The sequence below is a fragment of the Stegostoma tigrinum genome, chromosome 2 (genome assembly GCF_030684315.1).
Source record: "Stegostoma tigrinum isolate sSteTig4 chromosome 2, sSteTig4.hap1, whole genome shotgun sequence".
Taxonomy (NCBI): Eukaryota; Metazoa; Chordata; class Chondrichthyes; order Orectolobiformes; family Stegostomatidae; genus Stegostoma; species Stegostoma tigrinum.
Genome location: NC_081355.1, coordinates 98,506,770 through 98,526,253, shown reverse-complemented (window position 1 = coordinate 98,526,253; position 19,484 = coordinate 98,506,770). Strand labels below are relative to the sequence as shown.

The window sequence follows — 19,484 nt, the reverse complement described above, 5'->3', positions numbered from 1 at the left end:
TCCGTCCACTTACCTTGCCTGTCCAAGTCACCCTGTATTCTCATAACTTCTTCCTCACATTTCACCCTGCCACCCAGCTTTGTGTCATCAGCAATTTTTTTAATATTACTTTTAATGCCTTCATCTATATCGTTAATGTATATTGTAAATAGCTGTGGTCCCAGCACCGAACCTTGTGGTACCCCACTGGTCACTGCCTGCCATTCTGAAAGGGACCCGTTTATCACTACTCTTTGCCCCCTGTCAGCCTGCCAATTTTCAATCCAAGTCAGTATTTTTCCCCCAATACCATGTGCCCTAATTTTGCTCACTCATCTCCTAAGTGGGACTTTATCAAAGGCTTTCTGAAAGTCCAGGTATATTATATCCACTGGCTCTCCCTTGTCCATCTTCACAGTTACATCCTCAAAAAATTCCAGAAGATTAGTTAAGCATGATTTCCCCTTCGTAAATCCATGCTGACTCTGACCTATCCTGTTACTGCTATCCAAATGATTTGTAATTTCATCTTTTATAATTGACTCCAGCATCTTTCCCACCAGTGACGTCAGGCTAACCGGTCTATAATTCCCTGGTTTTCACTTAACAATTAGGAATTGAAAATCCACTCTTTATCATTTCAAGTTTTCCTTATTTATGAAGTTCACTAGTGGTATGTTGTAAGCATCTGATGATCATGATTTGCTCCACTCCTCTTACCAATTAGTGCGGTTTCAACTTTGTAAATGAAATGTACATAGTCCAATAAAGGTAACAGCCCTTTATTACCCCCAATATTTGCTGATTACAGGCTGTTGAAGATACTGAAGATAAGAACCTATTGTCATTGATAAATATAAATGTTAAAAGGCTGTAAATTAACCATTTCATAAAGGATGGGGCCTGATAGGATTATATTGACCTAGCCGTTAGTGTTCATACATATTTGAACAGGAAACAGAAATGTTTTAACTCATTCACAATACCTGTTGAATTCTGCAAATGAATAAATTCCCCGCTGAATGAAGATTTGAAAAGTAAAGAACAATTTAAAAAGTAAATATTTAGCAACTATCAGTATTTTACATTTCAGGACAATTTAATTTTGCAGCAAAACAATCAAACTTTATTGAGCTCAGTATACAAATAGTGTGCTGTTGTGCTGCTTGCTGTGTGCAGTTTAACCCCCTACATCTGGCAGAAGCCAGGTCATCGGGTGGGGATGTGTTTTGGGTGTAATAGACAGTTAAAATTATGTTAAGACATATCTACTCCATTGATGCACCAATCTGCTGCTTGCAGTTTAAACTTACAGGTATCAAGGATACAACCCTCATGGCAGCAAGATTTTTTTAAGCATGCAGATCAATATCCAATGATATAATTGAGATATGATCTGCCATTTGAGCAGAAAGGCTGAGTGAATGAATAGTGTTGGTCTCTCAAACAGGTGAATCTAAAGCGAGAAGACTCATAATTGGGTTAGGAGCTATCATAATGTCCTTGCTCCTTGCTTCCCTCAATCACCTTCAACACTCTCTCTCCCACTTTCCTGACTGTTGGAGAGTCCCCTCACAGATCCCAAACTTCGGTGTCTTGATATCAAAACATTCGCGATAGTCAGTTGAGCAGTGATTTTTGCCATATTGCAGCACCGTGTATGAAGTCAAGAGGGTGTATCGGAATATGAAATTAAGGTCTAGGAGTTAATATCTTCAGCAGGCTTATTGCTCTTGCATGAAATTGGGGCCTGAAGGATCATGCCTTGAATTACCCTAATAAGGCCGATGTGTCAATTTAGTTTGAGTCACAAGGTACAATAACATTTCAGCTCCAATCAGTTCTAGTCAATTTGTCAGGCCAACTGTAGCCAACAGTTCTTGTAAAAAGAATATAGCAGCTGCACTAAATGTGGTTCAAGTGCTGAAATTTTCTGGTTCTGTAGGTGGCAAGAAGAAAGGTGAGAGGGGGCACTTAATAAGAGGGGTGGGGAAGGCCAAAATTTAAATTCCTGATGACAGGATAAACTTCTGCAATTTAGTTCTCTGACTTTAAACCGTCAGTCAAACTTGACAAATATAGAAACCGGGAACCCTATTTGTATGCATCTATATCTCATTAAAAGCCAGGTCACCTGAATCAAGATCCCCTTACCAATTAAGTTTTCTCCAGTCAAGAAATACATATAATTGCATGTAAAATGCATGCACTTGGCAAGGTAGACTACTCTCTAGAATAGGAACAACTAGAACAGGAATAGTTTGGAACAGGGTAGCTTAGTTAGCTGGGCAGCTGGTTTATGATGTCGGGTGACCCTAATAGTACAGGTCCAATTCCTGCAATGGCCGAGGGCACCATGAAGATCCTGCATTCTTGACCTTGCCCCTCATCTGATTCATGGTGACCTTCAGTGTAGGTACTTCCTTGATGCTTTAAATGTGCTGAGGCACAAAGGTATCAGTAATGATAGTAGGCTCACATTTTTATGTTCATAAAATAAGTTTTCTGCCTCCGATTGTGCCTATTTTTGCACCTTCTTTGGAAAATATGTTTTTCCTCAAGTTTCCTGTCAAACTCACTTCCAAATTGATCTAAATGAGCATCATGAAGTTGCAGAATAACACAATATTTTAAAAAGTAATTTTTTAAAACAAATTCTTAATTCATTTCGATGTTACTATTTGGTAAATTTCCCTTAGAACATCTGAAAATGATTTTATCACAAAAATGTAATTTAAATCACAGTGTAAATGACTGAGTAACTGTTTTAAATTACTGAAAATATTTGTTTTGAAAAGATGCTGAGCTATTAACTGGTTTGTTTGGAGTACAGTTGTGTATTCCAGGGTAAGTTTAAAAGAACTTCCATTGACAACTTTTTTGAAATGTAACTAATAGTGTCCTTATGCTGAAAAGTTTCAATCTGGTTTAATTTGCATATCTTCCAAGAAAACCAATAAAAAGTGCAACAGGCAGAAACTATCACTGATGACTGATGGAGAGAAGCTGTCAATCATGGGAGAGCGCATCAGTTCTTCTGGGACTCTTCCGGCAAGAAGAAGTGTCCTTGGTAAATTGGGGAGATGAAGACAAAGGCTTTTGACAAAGGACAAAGAAACAAGAAGCAGAACGGCGGGACTTGTGAATAGGAATCCTTTGATGTGGAGAAATAGAAAAGGGAATTGGAGCAAGCATGGAACAGCTGTACTCTCTAGCAGAACAAGTGGCAGTATTGCCGAGCTGAAGAAGTCAGGAATTGGAGCTGAGTTCCAGACTAGTGGGTCAGCATTGAAGAGCCAAGATGATGAATAGTGCAGACCAAAGTGATTCACATAGACCAGGAAGCCAGAAAGTGGTAGTCAAGTGAGCAAACAGCTGCCAGATGAATTATTGGGGCCAAATCCCTGATTTTGAGAGGCCATGAGGAGAGAAAGATACCCTTTATGCCTGAGAACTGGCATAGGTGATTGGGCTACATAGCTATGGGAAGTAACAGTAGGAACCACTCACACTGCAGTCATCTACTGGCTGATCAGGAGTTAATTTTTAAAACATTATCCTGGTAAATTTGCAACGTTGGGCAAACATCCATTGTAAATAGTTAGTTCCCTTAAGCTCGACTTTTCCATTAATGTCTATAAAGATTCGTTACTGATGGAATAAAGAATCCTTCTTTCATAATTTTTTATAGTGGATGTGGTTAAATTGCCTGTTATATTTATTCCCCATTCGGCCATGAGCAATTTCATGAGTGAAATCTGCTGCTGGGTGCAATGCTTTTAAAACTAGTGCAAATATTTGCAGGAATTCAAATTGCATAGACCAAAATTCTGCTTAAAATTCCACAAGCTTTTGTGCCAGTTACATCAATATGGATGCAATTAGATTAAAAGATACAGTTCGCGTAAGCAATAACTTTAACTTGAAACCTCTGTTTAATTAATGCATTCTTCATTTTATGATTTTCTTGTTTTACAGGAGCTGCTGGTGGTCTACGAGGTTATCTCGGTTGTATCCGGTCTTTAAGAATGAATGGTGTTACTCTCGACCTTGAGGAGAGAGCAAAAATTACTCCAGGAGTGAAACCTGGCTGTTCAGGCCATTGTACCAGTTATGGCATGTATTGTCGAAATGGTGGAAAGTGTGTGGAGAAGTACAATGGCTACTCATGTGACTGTATTCATACTGCATATGATGGTCCCTTCTGCACTAAAGGTAATGCCTTAATGCTGATGAACCTTTGGTACTGAGATTTAGGGTAGACCTGCCAGTCATTGACGATGAACGGTGCAAATATTCTAACTCAGAATGACAATTTGGGTCTCAGGCCAACTAGTTTTTCTTAATATTATACCAAAATATGCCTTTAAAATATCGAGTAAAACAGTTATCAATATTTGAATACTTTCAGAATTTAACTGGAGATGCTTCTGGAAGTTAAAAAGATGGGCAACTTAATCACAAATCCAGGTTGAATATCAGTCTGAAAATTATTCCAGCATATACCAATGGCAGGAGTTAAGAGTGGGAGAGATTCCTGGTTGCCACATGCTAGAAAGAAAATTGAAGCCTCTACTATTTTTGAGGAAAAATATATAATACTATACTTTGGAATTTGGATTTTAAAATAGAGGCAGATGGATATGAGCCAATTTTGTGAAGGTGCTTTTATTTAAACAGGTCAGAAATTAATTTGGAACAGTGACCTCACTGCATCAATTCTAAGAAAGTAACTGCAGCTAGGTGGCTTGTTGAACCTCTGCAATGAAAATAGATGTAATATTTATATTGCTGAGTTCACAACAGACCAGAATGCCATTAATTTTAGCATTGAGTTAAGTTCAGAGGAATCTAGGGTTCAAGTTCAGAAGGGAAAACAGCTTCTCCTATCAAGAGAATTAAGATTTTAATTCGGGAATAATAATTCATCCTAACCAAATTTTTGGAGTTCCTTAGCTGGGAGAACTTGGATAGATGTCTTTAGGTTATTGGATCTGAAGAAGTTTTGATTGTTAGAATTGTTAAAGGTTTATGCCAATTAACTTAGAAGGGTATCATTAAACTGTCTCCATGATACAGTGAAAAGAAACTGGGAAGAGTTAGTTAAGTAAAAACTCGGAGTTATAATCAATAAGTTACCCAACTGTGTGCATGCATAGCTGCTCCAGTGTTCTGCTTCAGGTGATCCAATCACAGCATTGGATTCTGGTTCTGACTTTACTATAGCGCACAGGACTCAACTTTCCCTGGAATAGTATCTGTAAATGCTCGGAAACAAGTTGAAACTTTGTCTTACTACTTGTGCTAAGATCTTGCTGACTATTTTTATCTATTGCTTTTTTACTTCATGTGATAAACTTATGTCCTGTCGTTAACGAATATCTGCAGCCTTGTGTGAACATGCTTCAATGACTAACCTCCATTTTTGTCAATTATAAGACATAAAGCATATGATCTATCCTGCTAGGTTTCAGTCTGGGCGCTGACATGTGAAGTATTACCATTAGCTGAGATCATAACCTCATTAACTGTTCATAGCTCTGTACATTGTCAAAGAAACATGAATTCCCTTGCAGTGGGGAGAGTAACTTGATTCTGTTGGTTCATTGGCTTTTTAGTGTGGACCTGATTAGTTTCAAGAGTATGGAGTTTGGCCCCAATTCTGTCTGGTGTTGATTTGGGACCTGCCTCCTTGTCTTACATTTGATAGAGATTGCAATGCTGTTGGTCGGACTTGCCTTCATTTCAAAATGACTTAGAACATAGAAAAGTACAGCACAGTACAGGCCCTTCGGCCCACGATGTTGTGCCGTGAACCCTTCTTTGGTTCTTTGTCTAAAGAGTGACATTAAAAGCAAGCAGGAGAGTCAAATTATATTTAATAGCCAATAGAGCCATTTACAACACAGAAGGTAGCTCATTGCATTCGTGGAGAAAAAGATCAGAATAGACTTGGTGAGTCCAATAGCCCATTATTTGTCTCTTATAGCATTCTATACCTCTGTTGAGGTTTGTCGCAATTTTCTTTTATCTTGTCAGGAAAGTAATGGACCTGTTAAGAAATGCATGAAAGCATTATTTCTCACATTGAAAGTTGTATATTAATGTAAGCTTTAAGTGTTAACAATGGATTTTATAGAATCTCCTACAAAGACTAAAACCCTAGGTAAATTCTTCTTAAACTTTAACCTCTTGAGCATTAATCATACCCAAATGATAATAGTATAAATGCATATTTAACTCTTCATATTGTCACTATTATAGACACCTGTTTGAATATTTTGATTATTTTGTTCCTACTAATATTTTCTAAGAATTCAAATTATAACTAATTAAGATGTTTGTCAATAGGAATTAAAGGCTGAAACCTTGCCATTTTCATTGATTATAATTGCCGCAGTACATCATTCAAAGTTATGACAAGTGACATAGAAGCCAGAAAATATATAGTTATGCTCCTTGCGTATCATCTTAACTAAATGTCAGACAGTGTAGAGAAGTGTTTAAGTAAGTGCAGTGCACAGTTAAAGATTACCAAACGCATGAACATAATTCAAACATATTTGAATTACAGCTGTTTTCTGTAGATATGCTTAAGGGAGTTGTACAGCAAAATCTAGTTCAACGCAAACATTTAGAATCTAGCTGGATGGTTGCTGCCTTTGGTGCAGATAGAAATTTTGTTCCATGTACATTCCACTATGAAGGAAAACTGGAAGTGAGGCAATCTATGTCATCAGACCCCAGAGTTTATATAACAGGCAGGAAAACACACCGACGCTTCATCGGAGGCTGCACTGAGGATGTTACCTAGCAGGGTAATGAAACATCTGAGAAACAAGAAACCAGCTTGGCAAGCCAACCAACCTCAACAACCTCAACACGAGCTACAAACCTACTCCAAAACCTGTGGATAATAAAATGTGAGGCTGGATGAACAGAGCAGGCCCAGCAGCATCTCAGGACCACAAAAGCTTTTGTGCTCCTGAGATGCTGCTGGGCCTGCTGTGTTCATCCAGCCTCACATTTTATTACCCAAAACCTGTGGAACAAGTTTGAGGAATAATTTTCATTCCTTTATATTTACAGTTCTTTTAACAATAGGCTTGTCTCTCCATCTCTAACCTTTTTGAAATTCTACATTCCATGTTCCTCTAATTTTAGAACCTTGAACATCCTCCAATTCATTCCATCATTGTGCCTAATTTGTTTTATGCTTTAAACTGATGTTGGTTTCCTCTGTATTCTGATGCTGGTTATAGGTGTTTTCAGGCTGTGGGCATCTTCAAATATGTTCTCCATGAGACTGCTTGCTTTTTATTAATGAAAGCTCTTCAACTCTTTATGTAATATCACACTCCTTTATTTATTTATTTATGTCTTGTTCATGAATACCATATCCTATTGTTGTAATAATAATTTGAGAAAATTGGCACTCCCTGTAAGGCCTGTGTTCTTCATTCTTTAAAATCGCAGAATCCCTGCAGTGTGGAAGCAGGCTATTCAGCCCATCAAGTCCACACGGACCCTCTGAAAAGCATTCCACCCAGATCCACTGCCCCCTCTGTCCACAACCTTATATATCCTATGCCGACCCCACCTAACCTGCACATCCGTGGACATGATGGGCAATTTAGCATGGCCAATGCACCCAACCTGCACATCTTTGGACTGTGGGAGGAAACCCACGCAGATTCTGGGAGAACTCCACTGCAAACTCCAAACAGACAGTTGCCTGAGGCTGGAATCAAACCCGGGTCCCTGGCGCTGTGGGGTTGCATTGCTAACCACTGAGCCACCTTGTACAGCTCTAGCATTCTGGTTGTGTTCCTTCTGTGTCCTACCACAGACTAGGAGATCACCATTTAGCCTCCCTATTCACATTTGTAAGGAATATTTTTTTACAGCAAAGAGATCCCAAGTTTCAATGGTTTTGCAATTCCAATCGAATGGTGTAATAAGGGAAATCAGTAATCTAGACACTTGAGCTATGTATGTCTGCCAGAACCCGCTGTTGGTATCCAGTTTTATGAAAAACTTACTTGTTACCAATTTTACTATCAAATTATCTTCCCAAACCTTTGAACCACTTTAAAAATACTTGCGGGAATTCTCTCCCATCTTCATGCTGAAGACCCTATCCACTCTCTCTAGGAGTCAGAGATGAATACATGCATTTCTGTTCAACAATCACATATTATGATTCCTCAACATATATATTATGTTTTAGCAACATTTCATCCCATATGAATAAACTTCATGGTGATTTGCCCATGTGCCTGATAATCTGTACTTCCTAGACCTTGGAGTTTTTAAATTAGCTCATCTGACTTTCACAGAAATCAACTCTACCAAGCTGATTGCCGGTGTTGAAACAGCTGCTCCCATAACTTCAACTTGTTGGTCCAGAATCTGCTTCAACACGCTTTGACTTCACTTTAGAATTTTATCTCCATCTTTTTACTTCTGTATCTGTAATTTCTTGTGCTTTTTCATTGTTGCACAACTTCCATTTGACGTGAAATTTTCCTTTAAAAGAACTTTATCTTTGATTTTCTGGTGGTGAAGACGCTGTTACCTTGCAATATTTTCTAAAGTTTGCCAACTATCCACATTCATTATACTTTGCATTACTGCTGAACATTCATTATGCTTGTGATTCAGTTTGACATTTAAATCTCAAACATCAGAACCACAATCCTAACCTAGCTCCAGGTTTCTAACTCTAACTGAGGCATTATGGGAATTAAGGATAGGTTACAAAGACATTCCAATAACTGGATAAAAATTGTTATTAATCATTGCCAGTTGCATTTCGTAAACCTTGTGATTCAAAACAGTTCATCTGGGAGAAGAATTGGCAGTCCCAGGAGTTGGATGCCCTTACACCTACCTCCTGGATCTAGCATGTCTGTCTGAGGAATCTCCATGATGGGGACCCATCCAATTTTCTCCATTAGGCATTCTATCCCCCCACCACAGTACTCTGACCCTCCACCTGCCATATCCCCCAGGACCTCAATTTCTCACCAACATGGTTCCAAAATACTTCCCCATTTCTGCTGATTTCCAATTTAACTACACCCTTAAGGATGACTGATTTTTCAGTGGTCAAGCGGGGCAAGGATCTGGGAATATTGAAAACCCAGGAAAGATTGAAACTGGGATTAGGAATGGAACCATGTGTAAGTAAAAGAAAGGGTAGACTAGACACTTGAAAAGAAAAGTCTATTTTGGTAAAGTTCCAAACAGATTATGATTGAAGTGGACCAAAAGCCAAGACAACTGTGAAAGGGTTGGGTCATTATTGCTAAAGAGAAAGTTAAAAAGTGTGGCTCTGCACATGGCATTAAGAAAATTAAAAGGCAGCAAGGGCAATATTTCAAAGAGAACTGAAATCATAGAGATGCCACTAATCATGGGTCACTGCTTAGCTTTCCCAACAGGGCACATTACTTCAAACTACCATGGCTGTATTGATTAAAACAACAAAACTACATCTTGTAGTGGTTGTAACAAGGTCAGCCAGCTGGGCCTCATAGGATATGAAACAGGATCTTTCTTCACCCGAAACGTCAACTTTCCCCTTCTTCTGATGTTGCCTGGCCTGCTGTGTTCCTCCAGCTCCATGCTGTGTTACCTCTGACTCGGGCATCTGCAGTTCTTACTGTCTCTCATAGAATACGAGTTCCCTGATTGGGTCTGTCAGTCTGGTCCAATCAGGGGGCCCTGGCTGACAAATAAGAACAGGGGTGTCAGATATCCTGTTCACTCTGAGAGCTGACTCTGAGGGACCTGGATCAGTGTCAATGACTCTCCACATGTAAACAAAGGGTGACTTGGTGACAGATACCAGCCTCTGTGAAATTATTCCACTACTGATCAGATTAGTGGACTCATAGGCTTGAATTTTCACCAAAGTGGCCTGGAATTCCAATTCTGGAAGGCTACCTCAAATCCATATTCCCATTTTAGTTAGGAATTAGGAGATACTTCAAACACCTGTGTTTTATGGGGGTAACAGCACATTTAAGAGTACAGTTTAAGTAAAAACAAAACACACAGGATTAACTTAGCAGGCCAGGCAGCATCTGTGGAGAGAGAAATGGAATTAGCAGGCTCTTCTTCTTAGACTACCGGACCTGCTAGGTTTCTCCAGAATTTTCTGCTTTTTTTTCAGATTTCCCACATCTGCACACCTTTGGTTAAACATGCAGCTGCATTAACTCAGAAGCAACTTCTATCACCCAGGCTTCTGCAGCAGGACTGATAGCCTTCAGACAGTTAAGGAAAATGTCTAAAGCTACCAGAGCTTTTTTGAGGATCTGAGGGGTCAGGTATGGTTTTGTAGAGCTCAGGCATCTGGGATTATTAATTGTAGATACTCGTATGTGTAGAAACATAGGTTTTGTGAGACTGTCAAATAGTAAAAATCATTGAAATCTACTGTCTTTAAAATTTTAATAAAAATAGACTGATGTGACACTCAGTTGAAAAAAAAATCAGTGCTCACAATTTTAAGAGACAGTAGTTTGGGGATTCTCTTAAGAACGTCATAAATATGACCGTGGCTTATCTGCCCAGTCGTCAACTCCCCTTCTGTGCCAGATCAGCATAGTGATCAATTCCCTGACAGGGGGAGTTAAACTGGTTGGCAACTGGAATGCGTTGTTGATTATAGCCCTAGGACTGATCTCTGTGGCATTCCATGAGTTACATCTTTCCAATTTGAACTAGTGCCATTAATCTCAAATCTCTGACTTCTGTGTGTTAACCAATCATTAATCCATACTAATAAATTACCATTAAAACCATAAACTCCTACCTTGTGCAATAATCTTTTATGCGGCACTTTATTATTAGAATCGTGTTGCTTGAAACTTCCACTTACAATCTATCTTTATCATAATGGAAGCCTGAAAGTTTACAGTTTGATTAATATCACCAATTTATTCAAAAATGGTCAGATGTTTTTGTTGTTATAAAGAGCGTATCTTTTTATTTTTCTGTATTTCTGATTTTGGACTGAAGTGGGAAAAATGCTGTTTTAAAATTTAGGATTATTGAAGGATTGCTGCATTTTTTAAAAGCAAGTAATTTGGCACTCAAAATAAACACTGTTCACAGAGCTGCTTGTTAAAGCTGACAACAAGCATCTGATTGGTCTGTGGATTAGTCACCAGTTCATAGATTCCCTACAGTATGGAAGGACACCATTCAGCTCATCAAGTCTACACCAACCCTCCAAAGACCCAGATCCGTCCCCACATCCTATCCCTGGACATAAAATTTCCCATGACCAACCCACCTAGCCTGCATATCTTTGGACTGTGGGAGGAAACCTAGGCAGACACGGGGACAATGTGCAAACTCCACACAGCTGTCACCCGAGGGTAAAATTGAACCTGAGCCCCTGGCACTGTGAAACAGCAGTGCTAACTATTGAACTACCATACCGGCCTTCATTGATTGCAAGGCCTTCTGCCTGCCAACAACAATTATGTGATTGGCTCCCAGGTAACTCAACAGCTTAGAGGTGTGATAACAGAGTTCGGAGCTGGAAGAACACAGCATCCGTCTGCATGTGTAGAGGGGGAGTGAAGAGCTTTAGAGTTTTAACTAGTGGAGTTACATGTAGCTATGTCAAGGTTATCTGTAACAAATAGTCATTCTTGATAAATACAGGAAACTGTTCCATGCTTTCTGTCAACCTGAGTCTAAAAGGAAAGGTAAATTGAGGAAATTTTATAAAATCATTAGTTTTTGTGAAATATTTGGAAATATTTGTCTTTGTAACTACTTTGTCCTTAAAGTATACTGAATGGGCCTTTATCGTGCAATTTGTTTTAAACATAGTGAACATATAGAACTTTATTTTGTGGCACGATTCCTGAGATATGCCTATTGTGAATACTCAGTGAGTTGGCATGGAAGATGAAGTGAAAATGTTAAAAGATTGGCACGAGTTAGCTCTAAATTTTCACAGTGGCCTTAGTGGGCACTGGGTGCCCACTCCTCAAGTAGAGGAGTATAACTTGGCATTGAGGGAATAAGGGGCCATGCAAATGAGATGGGTGTCAGGAAGTGGCATGAGTTAGCATAATGAGTTAGCATATGAGATGAGGAGATGTGAGGCATAAAGTCAAGAATAACCTTCATTTTTATTACAACAGGAATGAAAGTCCCAAAGCTATTTAATAAGGTGGGCTTTTCATGCAATCTGCCTCAGTCCTCTTTCAGCCCCTGTGACTCATAGATTCTGGGGCGTAAATCCAAATCTAGTTTGTACCTCATCCCACCTGGGAAATTTTCCAAATCAGGGTGACAAACTTGTGAGCAACAATCCAGTTTAAAGCACAAGTACACATTTAATTCTCATTGATTATAAGCACTTTTACAACAACATTGTTTGAACTCTTGTTTTCGTTCTCAGCAATTAAATAATTTGACTGTTTTACCAATAAAAAAGACTAAATTAGTACCAATTCAAATAAAAATCAGCTTGATAAATTGAGGTCTCAAACCTTCCCATTTACTTCTCTATTATTGTCACTGTCTGTCTGTCAACTTCAGCATCAGCCATATTTTTTTTGGAAATGTATGATCATGCTTGCTAGTATTTCCTGAAATGTGGTAATAAATGTCAGACAATACAGAGAAGTATTCAATCACTCCACAGTAAAATTAAAGATTTTTTTAATGTTAATTAAGTTTTAGTTTGTAGAATTTTCTTCTGCTGGCATCCTGTTAAAAAGTTTGACTTTTGAATTCTCAATTACTGCCTGCTGCTAATAAATACTAATAGTTGCCTATCTTCAAGCTTCAGTGCTTGTAAATTCATGAACACTGTGCTTCAAATATAAGCTACATATTTTTACATATTATGCATAATTATGACTTTATTATTAAGGTTCAAGAGCTCGATTAATGTTTCATTTAGTTTCTCTTTTCTCATCTGCTACTGCAATGATATTTCTTATGGTCTAGGGAGAGGTTTATCCTTAATAAATAATTACAGAACTCTTTAATGCATTTTTAGAGCAGCAATCAGCTTTTATCATGGCTTGGTGCTTGTCTGTTTAGTTTAATCCAAAATATCATGTTTCGACATTTATAGTCACAATTCTCAAGTGACCTGCAAGTGAAGTGAAACATTATCTGTAAAGGAATAATGACTGCAAACACAAAGATATTAAGGAAAAAGATTACACAGCATGGGGCATAATAATGAAGTTCAAATAACTAGGAAATGACAAAAACTAAAGCAATCGCTTTTCAACATTGATTCACACAGCTACTAATTACACAGGAGTTTGTTGGGAAAATTACATTTTAGCGAAGCCATGCCTCTGAACATTTATTGAAGCACAGTATTTTTGCACTGGAGTTTTCCTGAAATGTCCTTGAATAACACCTAGTACATATCACAAATTTAACTGTAGTATGTCACTTCACTGATTTGTGAAATTGACTTATGCATTATATTGGCAGGAAAAAGGAGTTAACCATGAATGTTAGTGGAATTATTTGCTATAATTAGGGTCTTGCAACAAGCTTCAGTCTATCAGTTATTAGTAAAGATGAAATAGACAAAATTTGACGTGTTAAGGCTACATTCGCAAATATTCAAGTTCAACCCAAATTAGTTATTTTAATTGCTGATGCCGTTATCTTTTTCCAGTTAACTACAAACTCAGCTCACTTTTTACTTAACATGGGTCGCCCAAACTTATGCCTTCAGCCTCTCTGACACCACCATAGTGTTCTGTTTTCAGAGCTTTTTCCTACATTGACTTCAAAGCAACCAGGGTCGTCGCCCCAGCTCTGACTGCTCAGTGACTGCTAAGAGCAGGACCTCGATTGCCATAAAATTCTTTTCTCCACGTGAACCTCCTTTTACCTCTTTGTCTCTTTGTTTCTTTGAGTTGTAAAATTCAAGTCCACCAACACCTTAGCAATTATATCCCTTGGTGGCTTGCTGATTATTTGAGCTTAAATATCTTAAGCCATTTAACTTAAATTACTTTTGCAAATGTAATTTTGAACTCCCTGCTCAAAATGACTTTCTCACCTTTAAAAGGAGCAAGTCAGAACTTCACAGAGCTGAAAACCTGAAGATAAATCTTCCCAAAAAATCGGCTATGTGCCAATTTAGGGAAATTTCTGAGAAAGTGTGAGGTCTTGCAAATTAGCTCATGCAATTCTCCACTGATTACCTCAATATGCGTCCAGTGTCTGTTCCCTGCACTATCTGAGGTAATTGTCACTGCTGAGGTCTTCCAGTTCTCAGGGTGCAAAGATGGCAATTAACACTTCATTACAAATCGATTCTTACATTTGTAGAAGTATTTTTGTTTCACATCAGCACCTGTCTGATCCATTGTCATTGTAATGGTAACTACAAGAAACAAGCTCCGCAGGCTATCGTCCTCGATACCATGCAATATTAGAACCCTGTCTAAGGTTCAAAACAGTGTCTCATCACTTTTGTGTGTTTGTTTAATTGTGGACTAAGATGGAAAAAGAACAGTTTTAAAAGCAGGGATTGTAAGGATTGGTGATAATGGGAACTGCAGATGCAGGAGAATCAAAGATAACAAACTGTGAGGCTGGATGAACACAGCAGGCCAAGCAGCATCTCAGGAGCACAAAAGCTGACATTTCGGGCCTAGACCCTTCATCAGAGAGGGGGATGGGGAGAAGGTTCTGGAATAAATAGGGAGAGAAGGGGAGGCAGACGGAAGATGGAGAGAAAAGAAGATAGGTAGAGAGGAGAGTATAGTTGAGGAGGTAGGGAGGGGATAGGTCAGTCCAGGGAAGATGGACAGGTCAAGGAGGCGGGATGAGGTGGTAGGTAGGAAATGAAGGTGCGGCTTGAGGTGGGAGGAAGGGATGGGTGAGAGGAAGAACAGGTTATGAAAGCGGAGACAGGCTGGGCTGGTTTTGGGATGCAGTGGGGGAAGGAGAGATTTGGAAGCTGGTGAAGTTCACATTGCTACTATTGGGCTGCAGGGTTCCCAAGTGGAATATGAGTTGCTGTTCTTGCAACCTTCGGGTGGCATCATTGTGGCACTGCAGGAGGCCCATGATGGACATGTCATCTGAGGAATGGGCGGGGGAGTTAAAATGGTTTGCGACTGGGAGGTTCAGTTGTTTGTTGTGAACCGAGCGGAGGTGTTCTGCAAAGCGGTCCCCAAGCCTCCACTTGGTTTCCCCAATGTAGAAGAAGCCACACCAGGTACAATGGATACAATATACCACATTGGCAGATGTGCAGGTGAACGTCTGCTTGATATGGAAGGTCATCTTGGGGCCTGGAATAGGGGTGAGGGAGGAGGTGTGGGGGTAAGTGTAGCACTTCCTGCGGTTGCAGGGGAAGGTACTGGGTGTGGTGGAGTTGGAGGGGAGTGTGGTGCGGACAAGGGAGTCGCGGAGAGAGTGGTCTCTCTGGAAGGCAGACAAGGGTGGGGATGGAAATTGTCTTGGGTGGTGGGGTCGGATTGTAGATGGCGGAAGTGTCGTAGGATGAATCCGGAGGTTGGTGGGGTGGTATGTGAGAATGAGGGGGATCCTTTGGGTGCGGTTGTGGAGGAGGCAGGGTGTGAGGGATGTGTCGTGAGAAATGCGGGAGACGCGGTCACGGGCATTCTCGACCACGGCAGGGGGAAAGTTGCGGTTCTTGAAGAACGTGGACATCTGGGATGTGCGGGAGTGGAATGCCTCATCCTGGGAGCAGATGTGGCGGAGGCGGAGGATTGGGAATAGGGGATGGAATTTATATCGTATCCATTGTACCCAGTGTGTCTACCTCTACATTGGGAAACCAAGCGGAGGCTTGGGGACCGCTTTGCAGAACACCTCCACTCGGTTCGCAACAAACAACTGCACCTCCCAGTCATGAACCATTTTAACTCCCCCTCCCATTCCTCAGACGACATGTCCATCATGGGCCTCCTGCAGTGCCACAATGATGCCACCCAAAGGTTGCAAGAACAGCAACTCATATTCCGCTTGGAAACCCTGCAGCCCAATGGTATCAATGTGGACACACAAGCTTCAAAATCTCCCCTTCCCCCACTACATCCCAAAACCAGCCCAGCCTGTCTCCGCTTTCCGAACCTGTTCTTCCTCTCACCCATCCCTTCCTCCTGCCTCAAGCCGGACTTCCATTTCCTACCTACCACCTCATCCTGCCTCCTTGACCTGTCCATCTTCCCTGGACTGACCTATCCCCTCCCTACCTCCTCACCTATACTCTCCTCTCTACCTATCTTCTTTTTCTCCATCTCGGTTCGCCTCCCCTTCTCTCCCTATTTATTCCAGTTCCCTCTCCCCATCCCCCTCTCTGATGAAGGGTCCAGGCCCGAAATGTCAGCTTTTGTGCTCCTGAGATGCTGCTTGGCCTGCTGTGTTCATCCAGCTCCACACTTTGTTATATTGTAAGGATTGGCGCATGGTTTGAAAGGAAGTCACTTGGTACTCGGTGTGAATAATGTTTACACGTAACTATGAGTTAGAGAAAGGGTTACAGAAGAACTGCAACTGCAGGGCTGTGCACAAATGGAGCTATGGATGGCAGCAAGTAGCAGATTGGGTAGACTAATGGCTAGTTACCAATGGCTAAAGTCTTCTGCCAGCTGACAATTATGTGTTTGGTTCTCAGGTAGCAGGACAGTTTGTAGTTGTTAACAAGATTCAAAGAAGCTTTTGGACCACCATGAGCTGAGGAACCCACTCTCTATTATTTGCCATAGAAAGCACCTTAATCTGGAAGACGACCTGTTTATATCTCTTCCTGTTGGAAACTGCGAATTTTAGTCAATAAGCCTGAAACCTGTCCTCGGTGAACCAGTCAACCAGCTACTCTGCATTTCTTGTAAACGAATAGAAGCAGTTGCCAAAAAAAAGAAGTAGCATTCTCATCAGCCATGATGTGGAGTTGCCAGTGTTAGACTGGGGTGGACAAGGTCAGAGATCACCGGACACCCGGTTATGGTCCAACAGGTTCAATTGAAAAGTTAAGCATCCATAGCCTATTCATTCGAAGAAGGAGTGAGGCTCCGAAAGATTGTGTTTTCAATTGAATCTGTTGGAATGAACCTGGTGTCGTGTGATTCCTGATATTCTTATCATAATAACAGCATCTCGACAGATCCTGTGAACAACAGCCACTTAACTGCTTTCCTAATGCCATTGCCTTCAAAAATATCCATTTTTCCCATGTATGTGTGTATATAAATGGAGGTGATAAGGTAATTAAAGATCTAATTCGTAGAGTTATGGTCGAGCTCATAGAGCTGATGGTTCATATTCACAATAGCTGGCAGTTTTTGTGAAGTGCAGATACCTGATCCATGCTTTCTGTCAGCCTGGGTCTGAAAATCAAATAAATTGGGGGGTTTTACATACTTTTCAAAATCTTTAACTTTTGTGACAACTCCAAAAACTTGTTTTCTAGAGCGTTAGCCCAGTGTGTCATGACAAAGGATATGTAACTCTGTCCCAACGCCCAATGCAGCATAAAACCTTGTTGTTGTTCAATGTGAGAGCATCACATGTTGGAAAGCGTGTCCAGAGGAGATTCACACGGATGATCCCTGGAATGGTAGGTTTAACGTATGATGAACGGCTAAGGATTCTGCGATTGTACTCATTAGAGTTTAGAAGGTTGAGGGGAGATCTCATAAAAACTTACAAGATAATGTATGGTTTAGGAGGGGTGGACGCTAGGAAGTTGTTTCCATTAGGCAGGGATACTAGGACCCGTGAGCACAGCCTTAAAATTAGAGGGGGTAAAGTTAAAACTGAAATGAGACGACATTTCTTCAGCGAGAGACTGGTGGGCTTGTGGAATTCATTGCCACGGGGTGCAGTGGAGGCCGGGATGTTGGATGCCTTCAAGGCAGAGGTCGGCAAATTCTTGATCTCAGAAGGAATCAAGGGCGACGGGGAGAGTGCAGAGAAGTGGAGTTGAAATGCCCATCAGCCAAGATTTAAATGGCGGAGTGGTCTTGATGGGCCAAATGGCCTTACTTCCGCTCCTATGTCTTATGGTCTTATGGAAACAATAACATTTATTAGACAACAAGAGAAGCAGGAACAAACAATATAACAACAACTGGATTTGTTTCTGAGAATAAACCAGTACTGCTTGCCTTTTGAGCAACAAAACATTTACAGTCAATCAAAGATCACATGATCTAATTCATATTTAATAGGAGTCAGTGTCAATGAAGTCCTGTCTGGCTTGTTGTGCTCAATGCTCTCCCAACTCTGCAATGTCCATGAATCCCATCTTGCCTGTTCTGTTTGTTCAAGGCACAGCATATTCTGTCTGGAGTTGCACACTGTCTGGAATGCATTGCAAGGCCTCCTCTGGGCTGATACTTCACCTTTAGGAGACCTGTTCCCTGCTTCACCAGGGTGCTGATGAAAGAATGGGCTGCACTGTACCTACAATCAGGCTCAGTCAGGGGTCACATAATGGCGTCATCAGCCGCGTTGTTGAAGATAGTCCATGTATTCCACTAACCATCCATGTAAGGCATGCAGTCTAGAAATGAAACAGAGACATGAGAGCTCTCAACAGCATAATATCAACATCACTGGTGCTCCCAAAGTACCTGGCACATTCTTTTAAAATGGGTTATCGATTCATAGATGATATTTACAACAATGACATGGAAACACATGATAAAGCCAGCCACGTTAAGAGAAGGCATTGGCCTAGTGGAGTTATCGTTGGACTGTTGATCTGGAGACCAAGATAATGTTCTGGGTTTGAATCCCGCCACAGCAGATGGTGGAATTTGAATTCAAGAAATATCTGGAATTGGAAATCTAACAATGACCGCAAATCTGTTGCCGATTGTTGGGAAAACCCATTTGGCTCACTGATGCCCTTTAGGGAAGGAAACTGCCATCCTTACCTGGTTTGGCCTACATGTGACTCCAGACCCGCAGCAATGTGGTTGACTCTTAACTGCTCCCTGGGCAATTAGGGATGAGCAATAAATGCTGCCTAGAAGCGATACCCTCATCCGATAAATGAATAAAGAATTATGATATGACACTGCTATTGCAGCATGCGTACAGTCTGTAGTTAAGGTGAAATGAGCTGAAGCAGTGTGATCTGGTGCAGTCTGGTGCATTGGTAACAGCACTATTATTGGTTGAAGACTGAGAGATCCCATACAAGTCACTAGTGGATCCTTGGAAGCAGCCAGTTGCATAAGTGTTTATCACAGCTGCCAGCTTGACGGCCACTGGGATCTCATGGCCACACATCCTTCAGGAACAAGTCTGGTCCAGCAAATGACACAGTTCTGTGAGGTTGTCTCAGAACAACATCCATCTGCAGTGGCAATGCACCTCACTCATCTGGAGGAAATGATGGCAAGGAAAATGGACTCTAACCCTTTACTACCTCCTCCATAGCCTGAGGGGACTTACATCTCCAGCATTTTCAAGTGGGGGCCTTTTGACTGTTAATGGAAGTAATGCTG

The 19,484-nt window shown here is 40.7% G+C and overlaps 1 protein-coding gene across 4 annotated transcripts in view; it reads left to right on the top strand.

Moving 5' to 3' along the window:
• Window positions 1-19,484, top strand: part of LOC125465171 (contactin-associated protein-like 2) — a 1,711,179-nt gene that overhangs the window by 1,525,084 nt on the left and 166,611 nt on the right. For all 4 annotated transcript variants that reach the window (XM_048558395.2, XM_048558386.2, XM_059638055.1 and 1 more), the window contains exon 18: window positions 3,958-4,194. In XM_048558395.2, the coding sequence (XP_048414352.1) occupies window positions 3,958-4,194 (237 nt within the window). The remainder of the gene's footprint in view (window positions 1-3,957; window positions 4,195-19,484) is intronic.